The 24,297-nt window shown below is 41.5% G+C and overlaps 2 protein-coding genes across 4 annotated transcripts in view; both read left to right on the forward strand.

The window, feature by feature from the left end:
* The window catches only part of ssh1a (slingshot protein phosphatase 1a), a 20,032-nt gene extending 9,082 nt beyond the window's left edge, over window positions 1-10,950 (forward strand). For both annotated transcript variants that reach the window (XM_004544573.6, XM_004544574.4), the window contains 13 exons: window positions 120-220; window positions 2,250-2,314; window positions 2,855-2,976; window positions 3,360-3,428; window positions 3,611-3,676; window positions 3,959-4,153; window positions 4,262-4,355; window positions 5,297-5,425; window positions 5,652-5,698; window positions 5,815-5,961; window positions 7,259-7,459; window positions 7,548-8,220; window positions 8,330-10,950. In XM_004544573.6, coding sequence (XP_004544630.2) covers window positions 120-220; window positions 2,250-2,314; window positions 2,855-2,976; window positions 3,360-3,428; window positions 3,611-3,676; window positions 3,959-4,153; window positions 4,262-4,355; window positions 5,297-5,425; window positions 5,652-5,698; window positions 5,815-5,961; window positions 7,259-7,459; window positions 7,548-8,220; window positions 8,330-9,436 — 3,016 coding nt within the window. In that variant the 3' untranslated portion in view covers window positions 9,437-10,950. The remainder of the gene's footprint in view (window positions 1-119; window positions 221-2,249; window positions 2,315-2,854; window positions 2,977-3,359; window positions 3,429-3,610; window positions 3,677-3,958; window positions 4,154-4,261; window positions 4,356-5,296; window positions 5,426-5,651; window positions 5,699-5,814; window positions 5,962-7,258; window positions 7,460-7,547; window positions 8,221-8,329) is intronic.
* A 2,021-nt stretch (window positions 10,951-12,971) lies between these two features.
* Window positions 12,972-24,297, forward strand: part of LOC101487995 (coronin-1C-A) — a 41,218-nt gene continuing 29,892 nt past the window's right edge. Inside the window, exons 1-3 of one of the 2 annotated variants that reach the window (XM_004544575.3) lie at window positions 12,972-13,058; window positions 14,265-14,352; window positions 16,620-18,597. In XM_004544575.3, coding sequence (XP_004544632.3) covers window positions 16,626-18,597 — 1,972 coding nt within the window. In that variant the 5' untranslated portion in view covers window positions 12,972-13,058; window positions 14,265-14,352; window positions 16,620-16,625. Of the gene's footprint in view, window positions 13,059-14,264; window positions 14,353-16,619; window positions 18,598-20,322; window positions 20,464-24,297 lie in introns of those variants that run through there. The other variant, XM_012917268.4, reaches the window with a different exon arrangement.

Here is a 24,297-nt window from a genome sequence, read left to right on the forward strand (position 1 = left end):
TGTTTGGTTGAGTTTTCCAAAGAGCAACCTGAGCTGTTGCTCTGCTGAGTTGTGGTTTACACACAGTGTGTCTTTTCTAAAGATGTGTAACCCCTGACTTTCCTCTCATTTGTTTGCAGCCTGAGTGAGAGCTTCTTCATGGTGAAGGGTGCTGCTCTCTTTCTGCAGCAGGGAAGCAGTCACCAGGGCCAGAAAGCACATCCTCATCACAAACATGCAGGTGAGACACTACAATACCCACGTCATTCACCCAAACTGAACTCATGAGCTTGTGAATCTCTTCATTAGACTTCTCATCCAGGTTAGCTGGTAAACTTCCTAACACTGCAGCAGATGTTTGCGGCTGAGGTGTGGAGAATGGAGGCTGCCTCGTTGATAAGCATGTTCCAGACGTGTAGCTTAGGCAGATTAGTGCTTAAATCCAGCGTATGTTAGCACTGTGGACAAAACTTCTGCTGACGATTAAAGGAGGGCCTTATCATTTGAACTACTTTGCTTGTGTTAACTTTACCTAGTAACTATAAACAGTTGTACTCAGAGTTCCCTTTTGTGACTTTGTTTGGTAGTTTTTCATCATTTTAGCTCAAGCAAGATAAACAAAATTATTCAAGTTTAATTTTTTATGTGAAACCGAGTTTGTGGTTCTTTGTGTAAATTAATGCCACAATACCATTATATTGCAATAGAATACTGGAATTTGGATATTGTAGAAATAGAACCATTATGCAAATTGTTTTAAGTCTCTCATTTATGGTTACACTCCTGTGAGGCCTGTTTGAACTTAAACTAGTGATTTATCTGTAATTGATTTTCTATTGATTAAAGTCAGAGGTTTCGTTACAAGTTGAACTGAACTTGCATGTATCTTTAATCACTTTTGAAAGACACAATTATAGCTTTAAAGACATAAGGCTTACGAGTCAGTCCAATGACATTATGGGTCTTTAACACTAGCCAACAGTTGAAGCACTGCCAAGTCACTTGGCAAGTGCTGGCTGCGGCTGGCAGCTTGGTCTATGCTGCCAGCCACTTTGTCAGGTAACCCACATATTTGAAGGTCCTACTTTGTCCTCAAACACATTTTACTATGGAAATACTTGTGTAATTTCCCAGTAACTCTGGCCTTTAAGAAACGAAAAGTGCAGAACAGTGAGAGGGATTCATGCAAAACGTGCATGAGAAGAACAACTGCTCTGTGGGAATAAAATATTTTGGTCTCATCAACCAGTTTTGTGGAAATAACCATGACATTAAAAATACAATGCTCTGCAATCTGGGAGTCAATATTTATGTGGCTGTGACGTGTTTGACTTTACATATGAGTGAGCTGTTTGGTTGTTGTTAACTTCTCTCCAGGCTCAGTGGTTTAAGTGAAGACTTTAAGTTGAACTAGTTTAAACGAGACTAACAAAACAATGCATTTATGTGTTGAGTATGACTGGTAACTTGCAGCTGTTAGTGTTAGGAACTCACTTGACTTTGATCCACAGCATGTGAATAGTTTTCTGAGGATTTATTTCTAACAGCTATGAAGAAGGAACCCAAAGCATAAACAGGGTCTGTCAAATAAATTCAGAGTAATGTTTTAGTACTGAAAGCAATAACTTGGTGGAGGAGCTTTAGAATACCTTCAATATAGTGTTGATCCTCCTCTTTTTTTTATTTGTAGGTTTTAAATATAATGTATATAGTTTAAGCCTGGCCCAAAAATCAGAGCAGAGAAATGACATGACACTGCCAGAAAGAGTCTTTTACCTTGTCTCATGCCAGTATCTGTAAGTTAAACCAGTCAGGATGTCAGTTTGTTTCTCCTGACCTGTTGTGACATATTTCAAAATAGCTGGCTCTCTATCAACTGCTGGTTCACGCCCTGTTTTATTATCCAGCTCCACTGACATGTCTTGGCAGATAGATCACTCAGTGATATAAAAGGAGCCAAGACAAGTTCTTGAGTTGTTGTGGTTAGATAAATTTGTGCATGCAATTTCATTGTCAGTTCACGTTTTGTCAGCTGATAAGAATCACTGAGCAGGTGATCTGTTCGTTTTTCCAGGAGCAGGTATTAGTTTTGGCCTTGATGTTCAACACTAGGGAGCAGCCTAATTTCACTTACCTTCAGTATCCTGCAGCAGTGCATTTAATAAGCCACTGTGCTTGCTTTTTATTCTCCTTAATTCTCCTTATTGTTTTCAAACTACAAATGTGTGTATGCTGATGAAAATTTATAATAACTGTCACCACCTCAACAGGTGACTTACCTCAACACCTGCAGGTGATGATAAACATTCTTCGATCAGAGGACAGAATCAAACTGGTAAGAGACAGCTTAAATCTGTTCATACATCTAGATGGAAATATACACACACACACACACACACACACACACACACACACACACACACACACACACACACACACACACACACACACACACAGTGAGACCAGTGACTAACAAACCCTCCAGAATGCATTTTATTGTGTAATCAGATGCTTATTTGCTCACTGTAATTATTAGCTCACAAGGGCAGGTTTGAACATACTCAGGAGAGCATTACAACGTGTTTCCATAGCATAGGGGTGTATGTGTTACCCACTTTATGTTTACCACCTATGTGCCCGCACACATCCTGAGCACTCAGCTACCCTGTTGCATCAAGCGTGCGACACTTTGTTGGACAGAAAAGCAGTTTACCAGAATTTTCTTGCTTCTCCTGTGCATTAGCTTTTCTGCCTGTGTGAAGGCAGTTAACACAATGTTTACATTTTAATTATTATATAAATACTTAAATTAGTGTTTTGAAATTTTATAACCTGGATGAAACACTTTGAATTCCACTGTTTGTGTCTTGTGCAGGCGGTACGGCTGGAGAGTGCATGGTCAGATCGTGTGCGGTACATGGTGGTGGTGTACACCAGTGGGCGACAAGACACAGAGGAGAACATCCTTCTGGGAATCGACTTCACCAACAAAGACTGGTAAAATATGTAGAGTTTAATATTCTTAAAGGCTAAGCTCCATTAAAGATTTGATATTTTTATTGACTTTGTGTTTATTCTGAACAAGACAGATGAAATACTTTATACAATATGTACTTGTGAATGTAGATAGCACTCACCTGCACCACTCTGACTGAAGCTTAAAATATGTCCTTGTTTCTAGCCACACACAAGCTCAAACCTTTATACCTTAAAACAGTTGACATTTAAATGTTACCATTTCTCTGTTGGAGGTATGGAGTTACCTGTGAAGCTAGTAGTTTTAAACAAAATACAAATTTCTTGTAACAACTGAATTAAAAGTCCATGTAAACATTGTTCTTTCATTCCCCCTTTTTGCCTTTTTTATTCTACTTTTCCAGTAAAAGCTGCTCGATAGGCATGGTGCTACCTCTGTGGAGCGATACAAAGATCCACTTGGATGGAGATGGGTGAGTTTGGTTTTTTTTTTTTTTTTTTTTTTTTTTTAAATTCTTTCTTTATGACCCTTGTTTTAAGGACAGAGGCCACAGCTGGAGCATTATCGTGCTGCTTTTTTTTTTTTTTTTTTTTGCATCCATCCCTGACACTTTAGATGAACACATAGTAACCATCTGTTTTATTTGCTCCTCAGGGGTTTTACTGTGAACACGGCAGGTCGGACTCATGTCTTCAAACCCGTGTCAGTGCAGGCTATGTGGTGAGTAATGATCAACCCCCGGAGTCACAGTGGCTGGCTGCTGCAGTTGACTTTCATGGCACACAACAATAAATCCCCTAATAGACAGACTCTGCTGCAATGGTGCAGGCTGAGGCAGTGCTCAATATGCCACCTACTGGCATAAAGACATATGTGCACAAAAGTGCACAAGGCCAAACTGTAAACAACACAATCATGTGATTTTATTTTATTATTATTTTTTTCATCATTAAAGAGAATCAAACTATCAATTCTTTATTTTCCTATTCAACAACCATCTAGGTCAGCCCTGCAGGTTCTGCACAAAGCATGCGAGGTTTCACGCAGGTATAACTATTTCCCTGGAGGAATGGCTCTCACCTGGATGGGCTACTATGAGAGCTGCATTGCTTCAGACCAGAGCTGCATCAACGAGTGGAACGCCATGAAGGACTTGGAGACCACACGACCAGACTCACCCACCATGTTTGTCGACAAGTCAGTAAACACGGTCCAACTTAAATTTTGTTGAAATGGGTTCAGATTCTTTTGGAGCAGCTGTCTTTAACAAGTGCTGAGAGTTTCATGAGACATCATCTTTTGCAGGCCTTCAGAGAGAGAGAGGACAGAGTGCCTTATTAAAGCAAAACTCAGAAGCATCATGACGTGCCAGGACCTTGAGAACGTCACCTCCAAACAGGTTTAAAAAAAAAAAAAAAAAGTCATTTACTTTCCATTTCATGTGGTTTAGTTTTGAAAGGCTTCCTTTAAATTTTATTCTTTAAAGATTTATCATTATTTATGGAAATACTTGGGCACGCCTGTGCAAATTTCTTGCTTTGGAAGTGAAAAGAACTACTAAGCAAACACCTAAACATGCATCCTACTTTTTTCTCATTAACTTAAATTATAGCATTTGGCTATCCTACCAAGTTAGTTGTTACTAACCCCTCTTTACACCATTTATCTTTTCTATTCTTGATTTAGGATTTTATTCACTTTTTACCATATAGCATAAAGTCTCCCTGCAGAGTTTCTGTTTAGGAAACTCTGAATGCCACTCCATACACTTTGTGCTTGTTGAGCTCTAGATTGGATTTGTTTTTTACTTAAATTTGGTCACTGTAGTCTCTTCATCAAGAAACGGATACAGTGAATTGGGCTTACCCAAGCGCAATGCTTTAGTCTTCTGTGATGAGGTTGCAGGTAGGATTTCCTTTTTAGATGTAGATCCTGTTTCTGCATCAGTGCTGCAGAGTGGAGAGGTGCAGTGCCACTTGTGTCAGCTAAACCTTCCTGCAGCTCCTTTGCAGTTATATGAAGGTCAATATTCTGCTTAGGTTTCACCCAGCAGATGGGCAGTTGTATCTGAAAGTATTAATAGTCTTTAAGATGTTGTCAATACCTCCATGTTATTGCTTTAACTGCCATTTCTTAATGTCAATTTTTGACTGTCTAGCTTGCAAGATAAAAGATTTTTGAATAGCCCCTGTCCTTTGTTTTGGTAGGTCACTTGATGAAATAAAAATCAATGGACTAACTTGTTAAAAGAGATCACTTAAATGTGTGTTTATTGCCCTTCACACATAAGTCATGCTGTGTTGTTTTTTTGGGGGGTTTTTTGTTGTTTTTTTTGTTCAGATCCGTACAGAGTTGGAGCAACACATGAACTGCAACCTTAAGGAATACAAAGAGTTCATTGATAATGAGATGCTGTTGATCCTGGGTCAGATGGACAAAGCCACCCTCATCTTTGACCATGTCTACCTGGTGGGAAAACTAATGCTGTCTCTTACATTGACAGAAACATTTGCTACATCTGTTGTTTCCTGCGAGTAGCTGAGATAAAATGATTCCTTTTCTGTTCTACCCCAAAGGAACATTAGTGTTAAAGTAATCTTGCCTTTAAAATCATTGTTTTGGAGAAAGAACAGTCTCCCGAAGATTTGAAAATATACCCAGTCTAAACATTATTTTCTCTCATTTTGTTTTTTAGGGCTCTGAATGGAATGCATCTAATTTGGAGGAGCTGCAAGAGTCAGGGTGATTTATTTTAGATAATAGAGAAGCTCAGATATCCACATAAAAAAACATATTTTCATTATGATTTGAGCAAGAAAGAATGCTGTTGATGAGTTCATGTTATCTTTCCTCCCCAGGGTGGCCTATATACTCAATGTAACCCGAGAAATAGACAACTTCTTTCCAGGCACATTCAGTTATCACAACATACGCGTCTACGATGAAGAGGCCACCGACCTGCTTGCTCACTGGAACGACACATATAACTTCATTGTTAAAGCAAAGTGAGTCCTGAGTGGAACAGAAAACATGTCGATGATATAACTATCTGTATGTCATCATCACTAGAGACTTACTGTCAACAAAGCTAGTATTTTAGTGAAGTAACACATTAGTACATATAAATATACAGCTGAGGTCATAAATGACCCCACTTGGTAACTTCAAGGTTGTAGTACATACACTTACTCATTCATTAGGCACACCTTGCTAATACTAGGTCAGACCCCCTTTTGCAGTCAGAACTGCCTAAAATTCTTTATGCCGTAAATTCAACAAGGAAACATTCCTCAGAGATTTTGGTCCATATTGACATGATAGCATCACGCAGCAGATGATGCGAATCCCCTGTTCCACCACAGCCCAAAGGTGCTCTCTAGGATTATCCTGCTGGAAGCAGCTGTCATAAGATGGCCCCACTGTTTTATGTAATACTCAGGTAGGCTGTGGAGTTTAGTGTTCGGCTGGTAGCAAATATCCTTCATACTATTGCACCACCACCACAAGCCTGTCTGGCACAAACAACCATGCCACGTTCACTTAAACTGCCTTTCTCCCCAATTCTGATGCTCAGTTTAAACTTCAGCAGGTTGTCATGACCGTGTCTAAATGACTAAAAGCCATTGAGGTGTTCCCATGTGATTGAATGTTTAGATATTTGTGTTAAAAAGAAGTTGAACAGGTTTAGTTAACAATCTGTTATGTAGCAGAAAAACAGAATTCCAGCTTAACTTCCTGCTTTAGGGATCATATTTTCTGACAACACTTGAACCAGCCAGGCAGGTTCTTGAAGTGCTGATTAACACAAAATTTGCTTTGATAAAGTTCACACAGTGGGGAAATAAAGGGATCCACCAGTTTAAGTGTTGGGGAGGTGCTCAAGTCCATAAGCTGAGGCCACAAGTGGAAAAAGAGAGATTTTTGGGAGTGAGAGAAGGAGCAGCAAGGAGAGAACAAAGTAAACAATTGAGAAAACAAACCTCACATGATTATTTTATCACGTGTGTGTTCCAAAATATTGCTTAATAAGTGTAAAACCGTTTCAGCATTTTCTGGTTTACTTTGATCATCCCTTTCACAAAACAGCTGAATCGAGTAATAGAATGAGTCTGGTTTACTTATTAAGAAAATTAGTCCTCAGATGCCTCTTTTGTTTTTAATCTACTATCCAACCTCAACAGTTTTTCAGATGAGACGAAGGCAAATGTGGAACAGGAAAGTTTGTAGTTTATTTGGTTATTTTCATTGCTAATTGATGTTTATGTGTGTTTTATAAAAATGTGCATGTATTCCTTCCCACAGAAAGAACCGCTCCAAGTGTCTCGTTCACTGCAAGATGGGTGTCAGTCGGTCTGCCTCCACCGTCATCGCTTATGCCATGAAGGAGTACGGCTGGTCGCTAGAGAAAGCTTATAACTTTGTCAAGCAAAAGAGGAGCATCACGCGACCCAACCCAGCTTTCATGAGACAGCTGGCAGAATACGAAGGCATCTTGGATGCCAGGTATAATCCCTCGATTGATCTATGCATAAATTGTAGGTGAACTCTTTAAGCTTTTTTAAACTTGTGTTTGGTCTCTCTCTGTTTTCAGTAAACAACGGCACAACAAGCTCTGGCATCCAGACGGAGACTGTGAGATGGCCGAGGGACAGCAGGGAATGGCTCAGTGCTGCAGAGGAGAGGAGGGAGGCATCCTGACTCCAGATCCAGGAATGTCTCCCTGCTGTGAGGAAGCACTATCTGATAAAGGTGCAGCGTGCCCCTCCCCATGCAGGACTGTTCCCCTGGAGAACGACCCAGCCTACAACAACTATTACTTCCGCCGTCTCTCTGACTCTGCGCTGGACAGTGAACCATCAACACCTGTGCGCGGCCCTCCCCTTCTCGGCATGGAGAAGGTCTTTATAGAAATTGAGGATGTGGAAAGGGATGCTCTGCTGGATGACGAGGCCTTTGATGGCCGTGAGGGCTTGCCGCTCCCCCACTTTGGGCCGACGGCAGAGGGGACTGCGGCCCAGACCTGCAGTCGCGGTCCGGAGCCCCTTGAGGAGCTGCGTCTGAGGCTGGAATTCAGCACAGTGGAGGAGGAGGAGGAGGAGGACGTGCAAAAGGAGGAGGCAGAGATGGAGGTATTAATGCAGCCAGATGATGAAGGCGGTGGTGAAACGCAAGATGTCGAAGTAGAGGGTAATGGGATGGACCTGGCAAGTCTCAATGAAAATTCCAACAATAACAACCATTTCAGCACTCCATGCAACTACAATGTAAGTTTGAAAATTGAAGTTTAGCCCATATTTCAGACTGAAAATGCTAAATATTTGCATAAATAACTGTTGATTGTTGCATTTGTTTTTCTGCGCCGTCTTTATTTAGAAAAAAGCTTCCTCCATCCTTCTTCCAGCCGATGCTTCTACGCCACTGCCTTGGTGTGATCAGACCAAGTCTTATCTGAAACGAGATTCTCCAAACTTGGCTTCTAAGCGTTGCCTTAACCTGACTCCTCCCGAAGTCCCAAGTGCTTCATTCCTACAGTCCCATACCTCATCTGAAGACCTCAGATCCTCAGTGGGACTGCGGTGCCCCTGTGGGCCTCTGTGTGACTGTGCCAACTGTGCTGCCTCCCCAACCAAGGCTCCACTTGAAAGAGAGGAACAGCTTGGAGAATCACTGCAGTTAGTAGAGCCTGAGCATAATGGGGAGTTCTCTGAAGTAAAGACTGAGCTTGATGAGAGTCAGTCTGCTAGTGCCTCAGAGGCTCTCCCTGAGCTGATGAAAATCGATTCTGAGGACGACAAGCCTGCAGTGGCTTGCTACCTTGGCCAACAACAGGAGACCCTTTTACAGCTGCGACAATCTGGGTTGGTCCGCCGCCGTGCAGAGAGACTAGAGAGACTTGCGGGTTTATCTCAGGAAAGCCTGAACTCTCTGAAGCCTTTGCACGGATGCCAAATGTCCCAAAAGAGTCCCTTTCACACTGAGGAGGACGAGGAGTTCTCCAGCGACTTCGCTAAATCTTCAACGCCATGCCAAGTGCGGTTAGAGCCACTGGTCGTGCCACTGACCAATGAAGCCTTGTTGGGGGTGGTGGGGTCTGGGCTGCTTACACCCACCTCCTCGCCTCACGGCTCCACCTTGACACGCAGCTCCAGCAGTGACAGCCTGAGGAGCGTGAGGGGGAAGCCTGGCCTCGTACGCCAGAGGGCACAGGAGATCGAGACCCGCATGCGGCTAGCAGGCCTTACTGTGCCCTCGAGGCTGAAGCGGTCCAACTCGCTGGCCAAGTTGGGCAGCCTCAACCTGTCCTCCGAGGACCTGTGTTCAGTCTGCTCCTCAGATGCAGGAACACTCCTGCTCCTTTCACTGTCGCCAGAGCCAGACCCCAGCTTGGACTGGGACTCCCCGACCACCTCTGCGCTATCCCGGCCCCGCAAGGACTTGCACACTCCAGAGAGGGCACGACCAGGTGAACCTAGAAGCTGACAAATCAAGTGGAGGCTGTATACGGTCCACTCATCCCCTCTTCTGTCACCCTGCGGTGCTGAAGAAGGTTGTACAGATTCTGGAAACGGGAAAGGGTCGAGTCTGAGAAAATAAAAAGAAAGCCAACTGTTGTTATAAGGAGTGTATGCTCTCCTTTGCCACATTGTTTCTCAAACTGCTGTTCACAGTGATGAAAGTCATATTGCTGTATCTGAGAAGTGTGTAAAGCCATCAGTTCACCTCTAAGTTGTTTGATTTATGGACAAACAAGTGCCTTACCTACGAGACCAGAGGCACAGAGCTGTGTGTTCGTCCGCAGAACGAGACGGTACGGTGATCTGTAACCTTTAATTTGGTGTCCACTGGCACTTATCTTATTTTTATCTGTCGGGTACAAAGTGGTAGCCTACATTGATGAACTTGATTCCCTCAAAGAGCTTCACATAAAGCAAACTGTTGAATAAACATAGTTGTTTACCACACGGTTTATGTTTAAGATGCTAGCGGGTTGTAAAATTAATGGTTACCTCATGTTGTGTTCATGGAGCTTTTGCTCACATGAACGCCAACCAAGAGTTCAAGTCAGTTCAGTTGCTGATGTCTAGTTAAAGTGAGGAAATCAGTTTGGTTTTTAAATCCATTTTAATGCATTTACTATGTGTTAGTCCCTGAGTGAGTGAATGGGATGAGAGTAGAGAGGAGAGGTAACTTTTTGCCAGAGGCACGCTCACTGTTCTCAACAAACAGAAACATTTCTGAGTTTGTTGTTCCTTTGCACTGCTTTTTTATTGAGTGAATACTGGTACACAACAAGCTATCTTCCAAAATAACATTGGAGTAATGTTATTGACCTCATCATTCCCTACAATGTTCACTGTTCTTGGAGAGCGGAGTGTGGAGTCACACTACATGGCTGAAAATCATAAAGCGTGACAGAAACTGGGGATTTATGACAGCTAAAGTTAGCTGAACATTCTTGACAAAACAACAGAAAACATTACAACATTCTTTACCTTAAAATTATTTAAGGGTTGCCAACATTTTTAGCTCACAACATTTTTTTACTTTTTTTTTTTTTTTCCAATGTGAAAGACCAAAGTGTTTTTGTTTTTTTTTAAGTTTTTTAATTTTGGCTGTCTTAAATAGGAAATGCCGTTGAAGCTGTATAAAACATGTGAATCATAACGTCAATCACGTACATATTTAAATGCTGTCACATCTGTTTTGCACCTTTTGGGAGAAACAAAAGAGACTCGTTGGAGTCACCGGGCTCATAGCTGTTAAGCTTTTACACTCATATCATTAATGAGTTCTGAAGCTTTTGTCACACTGACGTGACAGCGATCACAGTAGGTTACTTCATGGTTTGGTAACCATTTTCTTTTTATATTTAAGTATGCAGTAATTTTTGTACTGTACATTGCTGTAGTTTGAATGCATATTGCACTTTTTATGTTGGTAAAGATACTGTACTGTATGTGTTAATTATGGAAATAAACATTTCTTTTACATAATTGCTTTTGCTCTTCCCTCTCTGAGCATAATTCTTTCAAAACTGAAGAGTTACTCAGGATTTCGTAAAAGATCCAAACGTTGCAATTCGGGGTCAAATGCCAGAGGGGACCGACAGGAATCACAGTCGTCTCAAAACTGAGCCCCCAACAGTTAAGAACTGGTTCATGAAGATAAAGTAAATGGAAAAATAACATACAACAACAATACAAAATAACACACATGGAAATACAGTCTATAAAGCAAAAATGGAGTTTGAATAATTCTAACCAGCTTTAAAGTTAATACTTGGTATGAACACCTTTCTTATCATACCAAGTCGTCTTTGTGTGAAAAGACTTGTCTATGTGTCTGACATTTTTCATAGATTCAACTAAAGTGGGAACAAATTTGCTGTTTTTGTGACAAGCTGCTAGTAATAAACTGCCAAAAATACAATTGAAAATCATTTTTTCACCAAGTTGTTCTCAAGACCACTTTCAAAACAATACAGCAAAGTGGTTCCTTGGAGGAAAAATATAACATTTTGAGCCATAATATACATGATTATCAGCTATGGTAACCCTGACTGGGTAACTTAATCCAACTTAATTTACAGATTCAAAACAACACGTACCTGTGGAATAAGTTTTTATTCCACGATCTTTTGCATTTAAAAACCAAAATGTTTTTTTTTCTTTTGTATTTTATTGTTTTGCGATTATTTCCGTTTCCTTGCATTTTTACAACTCATTTTTTCTCTGTCGTGCCCAGTCAGTATCTCTATTTTTTTTTCCATGTTCAAATTACAAACAATGTGGATGGATGGCAAATGGAAAAATAAGTTTTTGAACTTGTAATAAATAAAAGGTTTTAGTCTTTGAAATGTTTTGGTGAACACAAACAGCTAGAATAATCTTCATGAATGTTCGAACTGTCCGGCACAGATATTCAGACATAATAACGAAATACACGAATCCACTGTGATGGAGTGTGCGCCCTGACATTACATCATGATTGTGCCCTCATCTGTACGCTTTGGCAGAGGAAATATTTTCTAACAGCCAGGTTATATAACATCTGGCTTCCCGTCAGTGTTTGCATGACATCAGTGCATGAGTTAACTTACAGACTCCTGTTTCTGCAGGCCTGCGTGACCGTGTGTATGAATGCTGCTCCTGTGCACAGAATAGCGTGTGATGAGGAAGTGAGGTGGCTAAGCTGCAGTTTTATATCGTGTGTGTGTGTATGTATGTGTGTGAATAAAACCCATTTCTACTTGGACTAGTTTGTCAACGGATGTGAAATGAATGACTAGTCCCCTGATGTAACCTGTTAAACAGTTGTAAACAGGCGCATTAATCTGCTAAAAAAAAAAAAAGCCTGCTTCGAGTTAAACATCGCGCTAAACTAGTAACAGATTGTTTTTGTTTTTTTTAGAGATTAGATTCAAAGTGACCTTTATAAACTCAAACACACCGGCTTATAAGAACACTGGCTGCCTGTCTGTCGGCACAGTAGCTTTCAGTAAGCGGCCGGTGGGTGTGGACGGGCCCCTCTTCCCCTTCGTCTGCCGGTGAATTCTTGGCTGCAGCACCTCCAGTTTTGTTTTATTATCTGAGGACACATCCTGTTTGGGACGTTACTCCAGTAACCAAGCGCAAACAAAAGAAATGGCCAGAGCTGTTTTCAGATAATATCCCACTCCCCTGGGCATACAAATGCTCACGGTTTATCCCAGACACAACATAAAAAAACAACAACCCTGCTTTTCTTAACTGCTGGACAGAGGTGTAAAAAAAATGCTAAGCTCGTAACACTTGGGTAAGAGTCCGAGGAAGTTCAGATCCCCCCCCCACACACACACACACACACACACACACACATTTTTTTTTAATTTATTTAAATTATAAAAAATGTTAACAAATAAAAACACGAATCAACTTTTTTTTTATCTAGCAGAAGGAGGGGAATAAAACTAAACTAAACCAAACTCAAGAAATGTATTCGAAAGCAGGAGGAAATAAGCGCACAAGGAAAAGCAATCACCAAATTAAAAGGGGAAGCGGCCATAATTAAGACACGACAAACAGAGGAAGACGCGAGGAAACACAGAAGACACGGACAAAAGGTAAACAATTAAAGAAAAATACATGCAAGGATTTGGAATTAAATCTAAAAGGAAATTGTTTAAAAACCCAACAGCATTACACGTTTAATCTACAGCCTCAATTGGTTGGACTTTAACACAGTTAGCAAACGTAATCACCCTCCAAGTGGGTTGAAGTGAGTAAAATAGCAACAGTCCTGCCTGTGTCCTACAGTAGGCCTGTGTTTCACCCTGATCACACAGATTCATATTGAAGCAAAAACAAACTAAGTCATTTTCTATATTTGCTAGTGGGGCTTGTCTGCCTTGTGTCTTATGTCTTTGTTCTCATCTACTTGTATTTGTCATTTCCACTGAAGCTGTTGTTTTCAAATATACACAAACTGGCCACTTTATTAGTGACACCATGCTAGCACCAGGGTGGCCCCTCCCCCCACAGGTTGTCTTAATTCTACAAAATGCTCGAAACATTTCTCCGAGATTTTGGTGCATATTGACTCTCCTGTTGCATCACATCCCAAAGTGCTCTATTGGATTAAGATCTGGTGACTGTGAAGGCCATGTGAGTACAGTGAACTCACTGTCATGTTTAAGAAGTCAGTTTGAGCTTTGTGACATGACACGTTATCCACTGTGCTCATAAAATAATCGAGGGCTCAGTCTCCTCTTCTTAGTTGGCAGGAGTTACACCTGGTGTGGACTTCCACTGGTTGAAGTTATACTTTGGTTGCAACCAGTGGTTAATTGATTTACCGTGTCCTCTGACATCAACAAGGCATTTTGAACCAGACAACTGAGTTTTTGAAACTCTGGCACCAACAACAATATCACCTCTAAAGTCGCTTAAATCACCTTTCTTCCTGATTCTGATGCTCAGTTCAAACTTCAGCATGTCATGTCTGCAAGTCATGTGATTTGCTGGTTAGATGTTTTCGCTGAACAGGCATACCTAATGAAGTGGCCATTGAATATACATATCCATTGTTGCAATTACACTGTGCTGCTGACTGCCCTCCCCCAGTGATGATTGATGATTTCTGTTTCTGATCGACTATTTCTGTTCTTCATAAACCGTGTGTCCAAACAGTGTTAGAGATATTTAATTTTACATCTCCAAGACAGCAAAAAATAAATCTACAAGTCCAAGCGCCCCCTGATCTTATTAGTCAAATGTGCTGTGACATCACATGGATGTAATATAAGGCTCCTGTTGCTGGTTTATTTGAGGGAGGACCGATCATCACCAAACAACCAACAAAGAGCACTCTGTCAGTCCTGAGCGAGGAGCGATCGACTTGGCTACAGCGTCTAACTGGTAAGTGTCAGCTGCAACATATTCCTGGGCGTAATATTTAATATTACGCCCAGTGTATTTTGGGAGCAGCAAGCTAGGCTTGTTGCTCTCTTGTGCTTATCAAAGCTTAGGGAAACAGTAAGTTGTGTATTTTCCACATGCTGAAACTTTGGTTTGTGCCTCACTGGTTTTGAATTCCTGGATGTCTGAGTATGCTGGAGCAACAGAGCACATGGGGATCAAGTGATGGGCTTTGGGCATTCAGGAGGGATGAGACCGGATAATTCACGAATTGTTGTTAGCATGGATGAAATGCCTTAAGGGAAGGGGTTCCCTACAATGAGTGAGAGAGTAGGTGGAGGATAATCTGTGAATGTGAATTCTACTGAGCTACGACACTGGCTTCAACCTGACTAGGCCGCATGACGTGAAGGAAAGCAGACGTGTCACTTGTTTTCACTTGATGTCCTCACATCTCCTTCTGCCTTTTATGTGTGCTATCATGCACATCTGCACTCTCTTTCATTATCACAGCTTCTCCACAGAGTTATGCCACCATTGCTTTGTGATAACATTAGCCCCTTTCAACATGTCTCTGGCCAGCATGCAGGCCTGTCAGATGATAAGACAAGAGCAGTCATATGTTGTCACACAGATGGGTGATGAGGCCGTAGACAGGAAACAGACTCCGTGTCCAGATCATTGTTCATTGTATTTAACCATCTTCTCTGCTTACTGCTGCAGTTTGGTGGGTAGTAACCCATTAAACAATTAGACACACTCATGGAAAGGTTTCTCTTCAGCGTAATTGTAATCCCCCCCCCCCCCCCCCCCCTCCCCTTATGCTTGGCTTAATAATAGTTCATTTTACCTAATCTTGCTAAGGCTGTAATATTTTCTGACCATTTATCTTCATAAGCACCAATGACACCTCCATCATATTTGTAAGAGCAATAGCTGCAGTCAGCTGTGGAGGATAATGTTTCTCCGGAGAAGCCTGCTGATATACAACACAGACCCTCAGTTAAATGAATATACACATCTCCCTACATTTAACATGCAGCACTGTGCTGAAGTCTCTAGCCACCCACCACATCTTTGTATTCTTCTGGGAAAACTGGAAATAGGTGGAGCAGTTTATTGAAACATCTGCAGAGCTGCACAGTATAAAAAGCAAAAAACGGTGTTTGTACAGTTGTATTGAGCTTGAAAGTCAATATCTGCTATGACCACCTTTATTCTTCAGTACGGCCTGAACTCTGAAGCTCCTCTTTCGATGTCTGTTGCTTTTTCTTCCGTTCTCTGTCAACATAATCTCACATGCTTTAATAATGGTGATGTCAGGGCTCTGGGGAGACCAATCCATGACTGATAGTTTTCCACAATGTGTGTTTTTTGTTTTGTTTTTTTCTTTCTTCTATCGAGTAAAACTGTCAAGATGGAAAAATTAAGCTGTTGGCAATAAAATCAAAATCCGAAGATACTTTTGCGTTCTTAATTTCATCAATTTTGACAAGATGTCCAGCACCACTGACTGAAATGCAGCTGCAATCCATGGCAGAGCTCCGCCCGTGTCTTACAGATAGCTGTAGACACTCACTGTTGTACCATGACTTGTAGATGCATCAACTAAAGGGCTGGACTCTTTTTCTATTTTTTGAGGACATGACTCTTAGATACTGCACATCTGCTGTTTCCTCAGATGTTTTTAAGCACACATTGCACACCATGCTGAGATATGCCAAGTTTTCAGCTAGTAGCTCTTTGAGAAATATTATTTAGTGCCTGAAAAACTATGTAATCTTTAACACTTTTGCTAAATTCAGCTAAAGAAATGTGAACTAATTAAATTCTTTTGAGACAGACTGCAAGTAACAGTTCATCATCTGTGATGCTCAAAAAAACAACAACAAACAAACAAAAAAACCCCTGATTCATACATTTACTGGATTACTGATCGATTGAAAAACAAAGTATGGAAATTCACAGGAGAGCTCACTGCTTAATGTTGCAAATGTAATTTGACTTAAAGTCAAGCTGGCCCAGACATTGGAAGTGCATTAAATAGTCAACAGGGACTATACTATTGCAGTTAAAGTAATAAGGTGGGCAATTAACCACCTCCATGAAAATGGCCCGTGTGACTATGAGTGTTTGCAATGTGCTGCACAGTGTCTGCTCACTTCCTCCTCTGTTTTCACTGTTTTTGTTTATTTCAGTTTTCAGTGTGTGATTGAAGGAGGATTTGGTCGACTGTTGTGAGATTAACATCGTGTCTTTCTCCACAGACCATCATGGGACAGAATCTAGACAAAGTGGAAGGAGGAGAGCAAGGTTTCAGTGAAGGATCGGAGGAGGCGAAGCCCAGCCATGACTCTGAATGTGTGGGCAGTCATGCAGGTGATGTCATAAAGGGAGAAACATTATGTGAAGACGAGGGCAGTAACTCCGGGGTAAAGCCAGAGTTTCAGGATCAGGAGCCAACAACACCTTCTAGTAAGGAGCACATGAATGTGTGGGAGAGTTCTGCTGCTGCAAGAGAGGTGAGACAGGGAGGGGTTGCAGGAAAGGAGGAGGAAGGAGGAGGAGGAGGGAGGACTGCTCCACTGGTCCCACATGAGACGGACGAGGACTGCAAGAGCAGTTTGAAAACTGTGGAAAGTGCAAGAGCTTGTAAGCGGTTCAGTCAGATCAAGAGTGAGAAAAAGATCAAGATGGAGTATCCGGCAGAGGAAACATTACCACATGAGGAGAACCAAGGTGAAAACCCAGAGGACGCAAGCTCTTTTCACATCTCTGAACGGGGATCTATGATGCAGACGAGCAGCAGATGTGGAGCTCATGCAGGAAGTGAGTCTCTGCACTTTCAGGATCCGAATGAAACTATGATGCATAAAGTTGAGAATGAGGATATTAAGATTTGCGCGGGAACAGTGGGCCGCTTGAGTGAGGGGAAAGAACCCCCACCTCAACCCCAGCATCCTTTGAAAAACAGCCTTCAGAGAGCGCCTTTATCAGACGTGAGTGATACCATTCACTGTAGACCTTCAAAGGAGAGCGCAGAAAGTAAAACTAAACATGAAGCTGCCACCGATGACCAAAGAGAGTTGGCAAGGGCTTATTCACACGTGGATACAGCTGACATGAATCCAGTTTCCACTGAACCCAGCTCTATTTTGGAGAAGCTGCTTAAGAGGAATAAAAAGGAGGCAACACCATCCCTTTCTAAAATAAAAGAAGTTCATACTGACTGCAAGGACACCTCAGATGTTCCTGTAGATGTAAGTGCAAAGGAGGTCCTTGACAGTTCAGCATTAGCATCGCCTGGTGATTGGATTGATCTTTCAGAAAGTGATATAAAGGGGATTTTGTCCTCCTCTGCAGATGGGATACACAATAAGCATAAAGCAGAGTATGCAACAAAAGATTACACCAGTAAAGACCTGGATGTGAAACAAGCAATCTCTACTCACAGTGCAGCTTCAGATTTGCTTTGTTTTGAGAGCTCATGCCCAAAATCATGTGATTTCAGAGCTGAAGACATAGACTCAACTGATGCTTCAAACAAGCAGGATGTGAAGATAAAGGCAGATATAGGCCTCTCTGAGGGTGTAGGCTCGGATGATTTACAATCAGCTGTTTCACATGAAAAAAGTGAAGTGAGTGGCGAGGAATCTGCACCTTCCTCTCTGTCTCCACTTACAAAGAATGATGGGCAAAAGACAGACACCAGTACTCTCAGACCTCCTTTGAAGATAAGAAGTGATGCTGAGAGCAAAAGCAACCCACAGTTATCTGACTCTGAAAAGGCAGATAGTCGGTCGGTCAGGAGAAAAGAGTCCCTGAAGAAAACTGTTGCACTAGCTGCAGATGCTGGCTCAGTCTCGAGTTCAGGTGTTAAGGTTACCTCAGAGGAAATCCACCAAGTCTCAGTCAGCATGAGGAAGGATGCTCATATGATGCTTAACACAGAAAACAAGATTCCAGAAGATACTGCTAAAAAACCTGGCAAAGACTATGATGATGACTCTATCTCAGAGAGAAACAAGTCCCTGGGCACTCCCCGATCAAGGCCCGTCTCTGAACTCATAAAGGAGACAGTTCAGCTGCATGAAAAGCTGCAGCACCAGGAGCGGCCAAAGCTAGCTGAACTCAAGTCGGATGAGCAGAACCAGTCCGTGAAGGTGGCACAGATGAAGGCGGCTTTTGATTCTGCTCAGAAAACCCCCGAGAAGCCCATCGAGAGGAAGCCATCAATGAGAAAAGGTAAGTAATTTGAAATCTACACTGTAACATACATAGTACTTTGCAGAGTGTAAGGAGGCTAAATCTAAGCCTAAAATCAAAGATCTTTAAATATTAATGCAAATTGCTTTTCATGCATATGGGATAAATCCGGGATAAATCAGAAATGAAATATTTGGTACTTACATTTGAAGCAGCACCACTTCTTTTTAGTGTACGGGTGCACTTTTTTTTTTTTTTTAAAGCCATCATTTGTTGCAGGACTGCTTATTACCCTGGTAATTTTTTAGAGGTCATCATTCTTGTTGCAGAATGAACTGGGAACTGATTCAGCTGAGTATTGTGCAAAAAAACAGAACTAAAATAAGACTAAGACTTTTGTGCAGTACTCCATTTACTGCAGCGTCAAATTAACTGGGAGTACCAGGATAGCAGGAAAATGAATCAATGTCCGTGTTTATTGAAGTTTTTCTGGCATATGAGCCCTAAAATGTTGGGAAAGGATGCCTGATAGACCACGGCTGTTTTCTAGTGTCTCTGGATTTGTAAAATACCGCCATCTCGTGGTGCTGTTTTACACTTGGGGTACATAGAATAGAATAGAATAGCCTTTATTGTCATTGTACAGAGTACAACGAAATTGGAGTGCCACTCCCTTGGTGCAAGTTTCAATAATAAATATAAATGTAAAATATAAAAAGTACAAAAAAAACAATCGTAAGTACTCAAACAATAGTATGTACAATATATACAGGATAGCAGCATTAATATAATGACAGTATGAATAGCAGCATAATATAATGACAGTGACGGTATGGAATAGGTTCAATTGTTTTTGTGCTTATTTACTACGGTGATAGCTCTGGGAAAGAAGCTATCCCTGAATCTGTTTGTCCTGGTTTTATGTGACCTGTACCGTCGGCCTGACGGTAATAGTTCAAACAGTTGGTTGCTGGGGTGAGAGTGGTCCTTGATGATATTGCCAGCTCTGCTGAGGTACCGAGAGTTTGCAGTGACCTCCAGGCTGGGCAGAGAGCAGCCAGTGATCTTCTGGGCTGTGTTGATGACCCTCTGCAGTACTTTTACATGTGTTCTTATGGAGATGTGAAATGTAATTTCAGTATCTACTAAGCAGGTATTGGTGTTGCTTCATCCTGAATCACACTTTTTGCTTATTGATGTTGGAAAAAGCCTAAGAAATTTAATCCAACTTTGTTAGCCAACTTAGCCACATGCCTTGTGTGTGTGTGTGTGTGTGTGTGTGTGTGTGTGTGTGTGTGTGTGTGTGTGTGTGTGTGTATCCTTCTAATAGTTTCAGCCAGCTTGCCCCCACTCACTTACAACTGGATGTGCATGCATAAAGCCAGACTATCCAGCTATTTTTGCCTCAGCCTCATGCCATATTATGAAATCCTCCTGGATCATGAAGGAGTTGCATTTGGCAGTTCATCTAAATGGGTTGTGAAATTGTGCTTTTTCTTAACATATGGTTGTAGAAAAATATGTATATAATAACCAGTATGTAGTAAATGGATAACAGGAGGACATAACGGCGTGCAATAGAGATTAAAATGGTATGAAGCTGCCATAAACACACAGTTTAGGAGTCATTTTCAGTAAGTGGGAACCTGAAGAAAGGAGGTGTGAGGTCTATGCTTGTGATTGGCTGTGAGCTGTGTCCTTCAAAGAAAGTAATCCACGCAGCGCTCGCCAAAGCAGCGGAGGGGCGGGGCCTGTGTCGGAGAGGGGAAAGAGCACACAGAGAGAGCGGCTCGTGTCAGCGCAGCAGCGGCTCCGGCAGAGGGAGGAGAAATCAGTTGGGATACGAGTTGGGTTTTGTGCTTTTTCATTCAGCTTTCGGAGATACTTGCATTTTCCTCTCAGAAGGTAGGTTAAAGATGATGTAGATTATTTAAGAATATTTCGTTTTTCTGCTTCGCTCTCTTAAATTGGTTGCGGCGATCTTCGTTTTTTCCCCTACACCCAACTACAGCAGTCCAGACACGAAAGTGCATGCGCTAGCTAAAATGAATCGGGACAGTCTGTGTAATGGGAACATTTTTTTTTTCTCGGTAAAGCTAGCACTAACCGTTAGCGGCAGTTAACTGACATTGCTGAAAAACTTTCTAGCCCCTAGACAAAGATGATTTTTGTTCCTTTGGCTCTTGGGTTTAGAGGGAGGGAATGTGCCGTTTGTACGTTATGGATCGGGGTGGGGTAGCTAGCCATAGTGCGGCAGGAAAACTTATCTCCCAAACGGTAGACCCACATACGCCGAGGTGCAACCGCGCCCTGCCCCCTGGCATTCACTGCTGGCGTCATTGTAGTCTCTTTCAAACTGAACAATGGGCTCGAAAAAATATCCAAATGTTAAGTCTTTAATTCGCACATACAGTAAATTACCCTCTTCGAGTCCATTGTATTCACACAAATGCTGCTAGGTTCAGAACTGACCCACTAACACAGTGTTATGGAAGGGAAATGGGAAGGAGTCAAAGCATGAAAGTGGATGCACCTCCCAGTTGCATAGATTACTGCGTCCCCCCTTCTTCCACCATCACCAAACCGCCTCTGCTTCATCATACGTGGAGAGCTGTATATTAAATGCAAGTGTTGTTTGGCTTGCAGTCAAAAACGGTTTATTGCCTCAATATCTTAATTAAACTGCCCACAACTGGACCACAGATGTAATTAAATGGGTGTTGCCATTAATGAATGAGGGTGTTTTTTGGGGGGTGGGGTGGGGGGTGGACAGGAACATAACTGCGTTTCACAAATGCAGCTTCTCAAGCCAAGATCTTTCTTTTTGACTTCATTATATGGCCAGTACATATTCAATAAACAGGTGCACTGAACAGAGAAAAGCAAACGCCTGAACTAGAGATGATTTGTTTTTGTTTTTTTTTTTTGTTTTTTTTTTTTAAAGTGATTGAAAGCAATCAAAACAATACCACCATTGGAAATGATTTATTACAATTGTTGACTCCAAATCTGAAGGTTTTATGGAGATAATTAAATACTCAGTGCTGTCTCCTTTATTCCCATTTGGCAGTCATAAGTAGTCTCTGTAAAGAGTCACTAGTGGCTGCATGAATTCCCAAACACTCTTTTGTGTATCGCTGTGTCTGTGCGCCACCACTGGCTCATTTGCTTGTTTATGACAATAGGGTAGTTTGAATTGTAATGACTGTGGTTAGTGTGCCAAAAGGGCAGCATGACTTACATACTTGGCCCCTGTCTTTAACTAGGTTACTCAGCTTCTATGTGTAATTAGCTCTCAGTTGAAGGAGGGTCCTCCCTTCTTCCCATGTGCGAATCATGCTGTGGTCACAAAAGCAGGTGAAGGCTGACAGAGCGACCCTGAGGTCAGCATTACTACAGCTCTACAGCTGTGTTAAGACTTGTTTGCCATTCCAGACACATCAACCTCTGCCTGTTGTGCTGCAGCACACGGTCTTGAGAAGTGGATAGCCTGCCTTCCTATGGCTGGGCTGAGAGAGGAAGTGGGTCAGGAAGCAGAGGGAAACTGAGCATAAGATGTGAGGGAGTGTTTGTTCCTATCAGCTGCTGCAAGGCGCTCTCGTGTGGGCTGTGGTGAACTTTCAAGTGAATTTCAAATATTGCGAATTACATGAAAGTAATATGGTATCCAGCATGTCCGTTACATTTATTTAATTAGTGTTGACTTCTTTAAATCAAGCACTTCCCATCTGGTGGATTTTTTTCCATCTTTTTTCACAAGTAGTTGTGGCTTTTCAGGGAAATACAGAATAAGCACTTTCGGACTGAAGAAACCTTTACACGGTTCTTCTTTTTTTGTTTGTCCAGAGGGCAGAAAGTAGGAAGTGTTAAAGTTATTAAAATCCCACTTGTGGAGTCTTTTTAGTGCCTGCATTAGGGTAGGTAAACCTACTTTCAGCACAGGAAGACCAAAATAAACAAGCTAAAATGCAACAAGTCATACAAAAAACAGAAAAAGCCATTGCTTCCATTTCATCTAATCTTCTGTGGCATCCATGCACTGCACAAAGGTGTAGAAAGAAAATCATGAAACTGAAATGGGAAGCATATATTTTCCGTGGTATGACTTACTGGTAGCTGTCCCTGGCCAAGGACCAGCAAAGGACCAGCACATGCCACAAAGTGTTATGTAGTAAATTTTCAGATTGGTTTTTAGATTAGATTATGGACTGCAGGCCTCTTTTGCAGTTTATCTTATCATGAAAACACTGCACCAAACACAGCGTCCTCTGTGTGGTCCTATTGGAGTACCCCCCCCCCCCCCCCCCCCCCCCTTTGCAAAACAAATCCTCTAGTTGGTGGACTAGTCCAAGTCTTTGGCCTTATGTGTATGTTAGATGCTTGGACATCATCAGTGTCATGTGGAAAGAAGCTAAACATTGAGTCATCGATTTGGCCTCTGCATCAAAGACTCCATTCGCTTACATGCCTCTGTCCTGTCTATGCAAGATGTTATCTCAATTCCTACATAATCAATAAATTTCTTTTTTTTAAATCTGAGCACAGATACATGTAATTAACTACCTGCTTAGTGCAGTCGTGCTTGTTTAGACTGGACTAGTAGATAAGAAAAGGGACAGCTGGCTAAATCTATGCTGCTAATTGCGTTAGTCCCCATTGCTCAGACAAGTTGCGTCCATAACAAAGACCATGTTATGAAAACAAGCCAGTAGTCAGTTTGGCATCTAAATACCCTTTCTGTTGTGTCCTGATATGTTTGGCATAAAGTTTATTTTTTTTCTTGTGCTGAAGAATGAAGTTAAATCCGCAGTCCACTTTTTGTTAGTCATCTTCTTTACGTTTGTAATGAACTGTAGATGAGCAGTTCAAGCAGGTGCAGTCACACTAATAATACTGTTTTATCCATTGGTCTTTCCCACCACCACTTACAACATCTGTTGAAATGAAGTGGTGGTTTGTGCATTAGTCAGTGGGGGAGGGGAAGTATCTAATCAGGAAGAGGCAAGGAATATGCTTTGTACACTGAGGCGGTAATATTGAGCAGATTTTCTTTTCTGAGTTGAGGAATAAGCAGGTTTTGACTTTTTGTCTGCTTTTCATTTGGCTTATCATGCAGATTGTCTCATGGGAAAAGGAAAATGTCCACACAGATAAATGTAATCCTACACACGAACACCAACACAAACTAGGGTTTTTCCTGTTGTGAGTAATTTTCTAAGACTTTAAAGTGGTTCCTGTTAAACCTTGACTTCTAAGTAGGATAAGAAGTTTGGGATTTAGTCCTTAAAGTCTTATAGAGCAGAAAGTGATAAAGAGTTTGGATGAAGGGCTAAGCTTGAGCACTCTGAGGCATGGCCAGTCTCATGTTGAACACGCAGACGTTTTCTGACACATTTGTTTCTTATGTCTGGCTTTAAGGAGTCTGTTTTTTTTTTGTTGTTTTTTTTCTCTTATGAAACGAGGAAGATGGAAAACAGCCAGTGTCAGTTTTTTCTTAAACATATTAAACATAGGATCTGAGGTATGTGATCGCAGCTAGTAATTAGTTCTGTGCTGCTCTTGGGTCGTAAATCTAAATATATTTCTATGGCTGAACAATATGGGAAAAAATCTTGTCGCGGTAATTCAAAAACGTTTTGCAAAATAACACAAGCAAAATAACACAAAATAATATCTTAAAAAGCAAAAAGGTTCTGTATCATTTCATTTTTTTCAATTGTTTTTAATAGATTCAAGAAC

This window comes from Maylandia zebra, linkage group LG12, assembly GCF_041146795.1.
Source record: "Maylandia zebra isolate NMK-2024a linkage group LG12, Mzebra_GT3a, whole genome shotgun sequence".
NCBI classification, from domain to species: Eukaryota; Metazoa; Chordata; class Actinopteri; order Cichliformes; family Cichlidae; genus Maylandia; species Maylandia zebra.